We start from the raw sequence: 9,935 nt of genomic DNA, 5'->3' as shown, positions 1-9,935 counted from the left end.
TACAAACCTGCTCCACCCTCTCTGTTCTCCACGCAAGCAAATAATATTAAAAATATTCCTCGTCTCTCTCTTCCTCTCAAACCCTGTTTCTCATCTGTCAGGAACTCCTTTGGGCTCTGTCTTTAAAATATGCAAAATCTGAACATGACTCGTGACCTCCTCTGCTACCACCTGGTCTTACCATTCCTTGCTTCTATGCTTGATCCACTCCAGTCTATTCAAAGCAGAGGAAAGCCAGAGTGGTCCCTGTAAGAGTAACATAAGTTATGTCATCCCTCTTCTGCTCAAAACTCAGTAGTGGCTATCTGTTTCACTCAGAGTAAAATCCGAAGTCTTTAAAGCAGTTCCTAAGGCCCTTCATGATCTGGCTTACCGTCCAATTACTTTCCCATGCCCACTCCACTGAAGCCACGCTGGCTTCTTTCCTACCCCTTAAACATAGCAGGCATATTCTTGGTGTCTCTGTAGTGACTTTTTCCTCTGCCTGGAACACGATGTACCTCAGATATCTCACTCAGAATGGGTGACTGCATTCAAGTTTTTGTTTGAAGTCACCATCTCTTTGAGGCCCACCTTGAACACCTTATTTAACATTATACTCTCCCCAGCACTCCTGGTCCCACTGACCCTGCTCTACATTGAAAAAAATATATATAGATCTTTACATCTCCTAACTTGCTACATCACATACTTATTGTTTTAAGTGTTTATTACCATTTTTTACCACTAGAGTGTAAGCCCTATAAGAGAGTAGGATCTTTGGTTTGTTCACTCATATATTCCAAGTCTTGACACATAGTTGGCAATGAATAAATATGTGTTGAATAAATGAATGAAGAACAGTATGTTATTGGTGCAGGACTAGACAAATGAATGGAATAAAGTAGGTAGCCCAGAAATAGGACCACTCATAATGACATAAAATAGAGATAACATTGAGATAAATAGGGAAAAGAATGGATTATTTAATAACTAATAATTTATTTTGATACTTGGTTATCTATATAGAAAAAATTAAATTTTTATCTTATATCTTACACAAAAAAATATTTCCATATTAATTAGCAACCTGAAATGAAGATCAAACTTTAAAACTTTTGAAAATATAGGATATTATTTTTATAATTTTAATTTATGGAAAGAATTCTTGTGCATGATATACAAAAAGCACAAATTATAAAGGAAAATGTAGAGAAATTTAACAACAATTAAAATTTAACACATCTGTGTGACAATAGCCATTATAAGTAAAGATAGAAGGCAAATCAGACACATCAGACACAAGACAATATGTGCAAATATAAGACTGACAAAAAATTAATATCCAGAATATATAGAAACTGCAACAAATCAACAAGGAAAATATGATAACCTAACAGAAAAATAGACAAAAGCAATTTACACACGAGCAAACGTGAATGGCCAATATATAATATGAAAAGATGCTCAACCTTACTGGTAATTAGCTAAGTATATGTTAAAATCACGATTAGATACAATTTTTAAACCCATCTGATTGGCAAATATTTATATAACTTCTAACACCAAATGGTTGCAAGGCCCAGCAGAGAGCTTCTCCATTGCTTGTGGGTCAGTTCTCCCTTAAAGCTCTTTTTGCCGTTTGTCCACGGACACAAGGACCCCAGAGTGCCTAGGTGACAGCTGCAGCATATAACTCAGTGGACTCTTGCTTTGATGAATATGTACCCTTTTGGGGACCAGGACCTTTAACTCTGCAGAGCAAAGAGTTGTGGGACAGGAAGTACAGTCCTCCAATATGTCATTGGGAATAATGGTAAGTGGAGGCAAACCTGCTTCTACTCCTTGTTTTCCTAATACATGTATTCTTCTTTTGGGGGACATGGTGCCCCAATATCTTTTGGGGTCTTGGGGTCTTTGATTCAATGCATATTCAGTGTTCTTAAAGATATCACCCCAACCCCACAGAGTAATGTCTCTGGTGCTGTAGCTGTACTTCTGGGCTGTTCCAATGCTTTCCCAGGATGGCAGCTTCTGGGTGGCGTGGCGTATAATAAGATAGGTGACAACTGTAGTCATGGGTTTATTGCTGCATCTTCTGTGCTGTAAACTGGGTCTCCTGGTTTGACACAATATTATATGGGATAGTATCTGGCTGATACTATGAAGGCAGGAAATTGAAACTTGTACCTGCCTATCTATCGTCTGCCTGTCTGCCTGCCTGTCTATCATCTATCTATCATCTATCTATCTATCTATCTATCTATCTATCTATCTATCTATCTATCTATCATCTATCATCTGTTTGTCTGTCTGTCTGTCTACCTACGCACTCACCCACCTACCAAACCACCCTCTATATGTATCCTATTGGTTCTCTTTCTCTGGAGAACCCTAAGATAATTCCCTCATCTCAGAAATGCAGTGAAGTAAAATTAATAGTGAATCTTTGTTTCAGAGACTTGAGGATACTCAGTTTTTATAAATACTCAGTAAATATTTAATTATATTTACTAGCAGCAAACAATTCCCTTGCAAACAGGAAAAATGGTATTAGCAGTGAGTAACTCAAATAATGCATATGCCTATGTTTTTATTTGAATTTTTTGTTTTTCTTTAAAAAAAGTATGCATTTTTTATTTGTAAAGTAATATGAATCTATTACAGGAAAGCTTGGAAAATGAAAAAAAGTTTCTATATTCTTACCACTGTAATACAGTCATGGTTATAACTTTGTATATTTCCTTCTGGTCTATTTTGGTATGAATATTTTTTCAAAGTTGTAATAAAAACATGCACATAATTGTTTTTTTCTTTGTAAATGTAGCTTTAGGTAATAATGATATAGTCATATACATATTTCTATGTTGCATTATTATCACGATAGTAATTTTTTTACCGCATTAAATTTCATCATTTGGCTCCATTATGTTTTTTTAACTTAACCTATTTTGGGTTAGTGTATTTCCCCTCACATTTGAGCAAATATATTTTTGTATAATGTGTAACGTTATGCATATTGCTTTTTGGTTATTGTTACTCTGAATTTTTAAAGCAGAATATTAACAAGTGTCAAGAATTTCAGTAAACTTCTAATTTTTCTTTCAGCTCTGTCATCGAATCTAACAAATCTAGTGATTGTGGGAGTAGGAGGCATATATTAATTTGCCAACTGTTGTTCTACCTCAGATCTTAATTACATATGACTTAATAATGTCATGTAAAACTTGAGTGAGGCAGTTATCTTGTTTACATCTAGGTGTTGGCCACAGAATAGCAGTTGTGGATAGTTTAGAAACTCATGGTAGAAAATGAAGGTTTTTTATTTGTACCCCAGGGAAATGTAAGTCACCATTTTTGAGGTGTGTCAGCATGTGCATACTTGGGAGATGGGTCTTAGTTTCCTCCGCATGTTGAAAGGAATGGTGTAACTGCTGGTATGAGCGCCATGTCTGCTAACTGAATGGAATGCTATTTTTGTGAGCTTCTTTCTTTGTTGTCGCTCCCTCCTTCCCCGCCTTTGACCTCCTCTCTCTTTCTGCATTCATTATATTTAGTAACAGAACTCAGAAAAATGTTCTTGTTGGGGAGCAGTGATTTATCACATGAAAGTTTATAATGACTTAACATTTAAAAAAAAAAACAGCACATAAGTGAAATTGTTAATCAAATACTATGTCATTCTGTGTTGATTTTGGGAAGTTTTCCCATTTGAATCAGTAATTTAGTATTACCTTTCTTCCTTAGTCATTTTTTTTTTACAGCACGACTAGGATGCTGATCATTAAATAAGTTTCTACTATTAATACGAGTTATTATGTTTGGACGAGTCCATAATGAATTGAGTGTGGAAATCATTCATCAAATGCAATTATCCTTTTACTATGTTATTTGAAAAGTGTAGCTTTACTAAGTCCATTAAAATGTGAGGCTTTCTGTTTTTGCACAACTAAAGCAGAGAGACATTCTATGCAAATAATCTTAGATAAAATTATTTTAAAATGTTGACTCTCCTTTAAAAAATAAAATGTTAGTCATGTTTGATCACCAAATGACAAGAACAGCTTCTCTTTTCTAGTGTAACAGAGCTTCTAATATGCAATGACCATATTATTTTTGATAAAGGACTAATTATCAGTATCTTGTGTTTTCCTTAGGAATGGGCTGCTTCTGGGGAGCTGAGAGGAAATTCTGGACCCTGAAAGGAGTATATTCAACTCAAGTTGGTTATGCAGGAGGCTACACTTCTAATCCTACTTACAAAGAAGTCTGCTCAGGTAGGAAGAATTTGCTCCATCAGATTACTAGGAGGAGCAAGGAAGGGCTTGTCTCAGCTGGCAGATGATAAATTCTTTAAAGTGAACATACAATTTTTTTGTGTTTACTAAGTCTTCTCTTTCCTACTTCTGTAAATAGAATTGTTGGCCTCTCTATATTTTTTAGAAGATAATAAACCTTTGTGGAATGTATCATTTAACTGCAGAACAATCGCTCTCAGACTTACTCACTAAAACAGTCATTTATTAGCTTATGATTCTGTGGGTCAGCAATTTAGGCTGAGCTCAGCTTGGCAGTTCTGCTGGTCTCGTCTAGACTCATTCATGTGACTCCAGTCATCTGCTGAGTTTCTTGGGGTGGAGAGGTTAGTTGGTTCAGGATGGCTTCAATCATGTCTGGCAACTGGTGCTAGCTTAATACTTGCTGTTAGCTGGGATAATGGGGATGATGGAGCTTGTGTCTTCAGCAGGCTGGTCTGTGCTAATTCACATGGTGTTAGATGCAGAGATCTCAACAGCAGCGATGAGGACAAGCCCTGTACTTCTAGCACTTCTCAAGTCTTTTTTGGTGTCATAGTTATCATTGTTCCATTGCTCAAAGTAAGTCACATGGTCCAGCCCATAGGCCATAGAGGAGGGAGGTATGAAGAATTGGAGCCGTTACTGCAAAAGTCTACTACATAGGACAAACATGTCATATACCAGACATGTTGTCTTGACGTAAAAATATTAAAAGGCAGGCTATAATGAAGAAATTGGCAAACTGTGTCTTTCAGGCTAAATCCTACCTGCTGCCTGTTTGTAGAAATAAAGTTTTATTGAAATATGGCCACACCCATTTATTTATATATTATCTATGATTGTTTTCATGCCATAGTGCCAGAGGTGAGTTGATGCAACAGTTTATATGCCCTGAAAAACCTAAAATATTTATGATCTGGACCTTTATAGAAAAAAAAAAAATTGCCAACCAGGATAGGCTGATGCCCTCATGGCAAATTCTAGCTCGAATACCAGATAATCTTCTCTGGATTTTAGTATTTGGACTTCAAGGATTTCCTTTAATTTTCTGTCAGCTGAGATAGCATTTAAAACACATTTTTTCTTGATCTTTTTTATTTTTAATATAAAAACTGTATATATTTAAGGTGTACAACATGATGTTTTATAAAGTAAAATGATTACTGCAGTCAAGCTAATTAACATATTCATCTCCTCACATACATTTTGTGTGTGTGTGTGTGTGTGTGTGTGTGTGTGGTGAGAGCACCTGGGATCGACCCTCTTAGTCAATTTCAAATAATCAAAACACTATTATTAATTACAATCAGCATGGTGTACATGAGATCTCTGGAACTAATTCATCCTACATAACTGAAAGTTTATACCCTTTGACCAACATCTCCCCATTTCCCCGACTCCCACTCCTGGTAACCACCTTTCTCTCTCTGCTTCTATGAATTGGAGTTTTTTAGGTTTCACATATAAGTGAGATCATGCAGTATTTTTCTTCTGTCTGGCTATTTCATTGAGCATTAATAGCCTCTGGGTTCCTCCATGTGGTTGAAAATGTCAGAATTTCCTGCATTTTTAAGGCTGAATAATATCCCGCTGTATATATGCCACAATTTCTTTATCCATGCACCTGTCTGTGGACACTTAAGTTGTTTCCACATCTTGGCTACTGTGAACAGTGCTGCAGTGGATGTGGGAGTGCAGATCTCACATCAAGGTACTGATTTTATTTCCTTTCGCTATATGCCCAGGAGAAGGATTGCTGGATCATGTGGTAATTCTATTTTTAACTTTTGAGAAATGTCTATCCTATAAAACACATTTTTAAAGAACATTTTATTCATCATCTTAAGAATTTTTAATAGGGAGGGTTTATCTAGATATATGGTCTACTATATTGACAGAAATGGGATTTTAATAATGTAAAAACAGTTTTATCTTTTAAAATAAGGTTTGAATTGGCTTTCTTTTTGAGGGCCATCTAAGCTCTCTGAAGGCACTGTGGATGAAGGTGGGAAGGGGTTGGAATATGGAAGTTTGTTCAATAATGAGCATATTGAATGTTTTCTACAATATGAATTCCGATTTTGAAATAAAATTCGAGCTGTACAACAATGAAAATATTATAAAATATACATGTTTGTGTTGTTCTTGCTGCTAGAGATGAATTGAGATGTTCTGACTGGTATTGAGAATGTGGAATGTTGAACAAATACTTTAATGGTTAATCCTTTTTTTTTTTTTTTTGCTTTTGTTTCAAGATTAAACAAATGCTTATGCAGAGCCATAAACAGAGATTTAGATGAACCCTAGAGATTGGCCAGGCATATCCTTGTGTCTCAGGAATGGAAATGAATAGATTCCTTCCTGTAACTGCAGACGGAACTCAATAGCCTAAGAGAAAAGGTTGCTGAGAAAATCTCCAAATATCTACTGTTTATACTATTATTCTCTACCAGCAATATGTTAATAATCAATTAGAATACTGTGATTGCTTGTTTGCTCAGACTCGTCCCAGTTCAGCTCTTCGACTTCACAATGATAACACGATAATGCCCTTTGTTGAACTCCTACTATGTGCCAGACACTGTAATAAGTACTTATGCATCTTTGCTTTTTTTACCTTGTAAGCTTTCAAATAGTCCCATGAAGTGTCTCAGTTTTTGTCTTTTACAGAGGGAGCATGTGGCTCGTGGAAGAAAAGTAACTTATCCAAGGTCATACATAGCAGAAATCTCATCCTCATTTACTACTCTTAGCTCAAAGTTTATGCCGTTGCTCATGGCCTAAGTCGCCCAATTGTCATCATGTCCCAGCGATTCTCCATTCATTTATTCATACTTCCCTCTACCAAGTCACAGATTCTTTTTCATATTTCTCTCTCATGTCTATACTTTTTAATGTATTGGTGTGCCTTTTAGTGATTACTGTGAGGAAAATACTAAGCACTTTTTGTCTTTCTGTTGTTTAGAAGGGAAAAGGACAAAACCCTTTTAAGGCGCAGTTCTTCAGACTAGCTGGTGTGTTAGAGGGACCGTAGCGATGGCGAGGCACAGACAGCGCGGAGCTTGGTGAAGAACTGTCTGTTTGATGTGAACACTACCTGCTAAGTTAGAGGTGGCATCAGGAAGCACGGTTGTCATGGAAACTTGTTCCTGATTGGGAAAAGATAGTTATAGGGTCTTACCCAGACACAGAAGGAGAGATTATTTTTCCCCAGGCCTTTTTTGTTCAGATCATGAAAGGGAAAAACAAAAAGGCAGAGAGAAGCTGTGATAGAAAGATCCCTCTGGCACAAAAGTGGTAGAGCCTTCAGATCCCTGGGAAAAGCAGGGAAGGAGAACAAACAAGGTCCCTAGCTGGAGTGATTATGGTAACCAGCTAATTAAAGATTTTGACTAAGGAGAGGATGAGAGGAGACAGAAAGCGAGTTATACTGGCTGGACCTCCCTGCTGAAGCCTTGGGTGCTCAAAGCCTTGAAGAACAAATCAGCCCTGGAGAGTCTGTCTTGTAAGGAAGAAAAACCAAGTCTCTACTAAAATGCATAGTAATTGCCATGGTTTCATGTGAGAAAAATACTAGTCTAGGCTCCAATATTTGTGTTTGTTTCAAAATTATTTACTCTTGTGTTTGTAATTAAGTTTGTAAAACTTTGGTTACAATCTAGGAGTCTTTTGTAAAGGAGTGTGTGTGTGTGTGTGTGTGTGTGTGTGTGTGTGTGTAGGTATTCATTCATTCATTCATTCATTCTAGAAGCCTAAGGACCTGAATTGCTGGACAAATTCCTCCCCTCATGTAGCTGTACACTTGAGTCTGAGGTACCATTTGATTTCTTGGGGCATGTGCTAGAAATATAGGGGTAGCACTCAGAAGGGAGTTCTCAAAATCCATAAGGCTTTACTACTGCACCTTACCCCATCCTCAACCTATCACATGATGTTTTGGCACACAGAACAGTGATCAGAAGCATGGCTGTAGTTTGTTATACTCACTTGCTAGTAGCTATGCATAGCCTCAGGGAATGAGTGAGCCAGTGTGTACGCAAATGTAACAGCAGGTGTGTATTGAGACAGGATACATATTAATGTTTGAATAGTATTTCTGTGTGGCTGTTGATGAGCCTGTGATTCTGAAAGCTGAGCTGGAGTAGCAATTAGGCACATAGAAAAGATATATGGCCTCTAACAGATGAAAGGAGGTGAGCCCCAGGGTGACACATGGATAGAATCCACTCTGACATATAAGCAGAACATTCATTGAAGGCTCACCAATGGGTCTGTTCCATGCTGGGTGATCTGCCTGAGACTTGAGCCGGATATATGTAGAAGATACGAGAGGACAACAGTTTCTCAAGAATTTGCAATAAAGTTACCCTTTGGGAATGAAAGTATACAATAAGCCTATAATGCATCAGAGCCTAAATAGGCAGTTGCTTAGAAGAGAGCTTGGCTTCTGGGTCTGTAGAACGTCATGGTAAACAGATGGAATGTCCTGAGATATGTAAAAGAAAAAAAGGAGCTCATCAGGGAGGCTGGTCAGCCAGGCCAGCCTGGGAAAGAGGGAGTCCTGCTGGTCCTCTGTGAGTTGCTCTGTAAGGTTTGGTTGCTGGACAGAGCCTGACACCTTGACACTTTTTAAGTTCTATTGCTAACTACTCTTGTTCTGATCCACATTCTATAGAAACTGCTCATCTTTTTCCCTCCTGTGGATATTGTTTATAGAAAGAAAATAAAGGGACCAGGCCAGTCAGCCAGATAGTTCGAAGTCTCATTTCAAATTCAATTAAATGTTATGCCAAGATGTATATCTCAGTCTATTATGAGTTTGGTTTACACAGGTCATTCTCTTCATATCGGATTAATCTCGGGTTGAACTAAATGATACAAGTGGAATTTTGGCCTTTGAAACTGAGATTCAGAAGCCAGGCCACCACGATTTTCTAAAGGCTGTGATTTCCATCTTGCATGTTGCTGGAGACTCCTTGTTCTTCACATGTATTCATCATTTTATTTAAATCTGTTTTAAATATGACCATTCTCCTATAACAGGCCTTTAAATTTCTCTTCCTTGGATTTATTAATTAGCACTAAACCCAGAGCTCTCAGGCTGGGAAACTTGCATCTCCTAGATGTTTCAGGCCTGAATTCTGCACTCCCTGAGAGCCACCAGCTCCTCCTGTATTAGGAACCTAGTTTCTGCTCTTATGCCACTGCTTGGCTACTCTTTCTTATTGATTTTTAGATTTGTCTCTAAGAGATGTGCTGAAAAGTAATTTAAGTCTAGTGGCCACCGTTCTGTTCCTAAAATGATTTCCAAGAATTCATTCATTCATTTGGTGTTCCCTAAAAGCTCAGTGTAAGCCTGGCACTAGGGAACCCATAGAAACCTGGACTGGAATAACCATGAGGAGCCTAGATTTCACGTAGCCTTAAGTGCACCATTTATTGGGAAGGTGCCATATTCACTGTGCTAGGTATTAGGGGAAGGTTGTTTATGATACCTATTTTCCAGAATTCTTTCTCTGTAGTCAAATGAGAGCTTGAGCATTTACATTTGTTTTAAAGAGTTGTGTTGACCCTGGCACGTGCACGTTCTCTCTGTCTGTCTGTCTCTCTCTTTCTCTCTCCCTCTCTCCCTCCTTTTCTCTCTCCCCCCTACTCTCT

General features: G+C 37.6%; 1 protein-coding gene across 2 annotated transcripts in view; it reads left to right on the top strand.

Annotated features, from left to right (window-relative positions):
* Nucleotides 1-9,935, top strand: part of MSRA (methionine sulfoxide reductase A) — a 327,699-nt gene that overhangs the window by 157,902 nt on the left and 159,862 nt on the right. For both annotated transcript variants that reach the window (XM_025042498.1, XM_015600694.2), the window contains one exon: nucleotides 4,137-4,256. In XM_025042498.1, coding sequence (XP_024898266.1) covers nucleotides 4,137-4,256 — 120 coding nt within the window. The remainder of the gene's footprint in view (nucleotides 1-4,136; nucleotides 4,257-9,935) is intronic.

Source organism: Pteropus alecto, unplaced genomic scaffold (assembly GCF_000325575.1).
Source record: "Pteropus alecto unplaced genomic scaffold, ASM32557v1 scaffold50, whole genome shotgun sequence".
Classification (NCBI taxonomy): Eukaryota; Metazoa; Chordata; class Mammalia; order Chiroptera; family Pteropodidae; genus Pteropus; species Pteropus alecto.
This window is presented reverse-complemented; position numbering and strand designations above follow the sequence as displayed.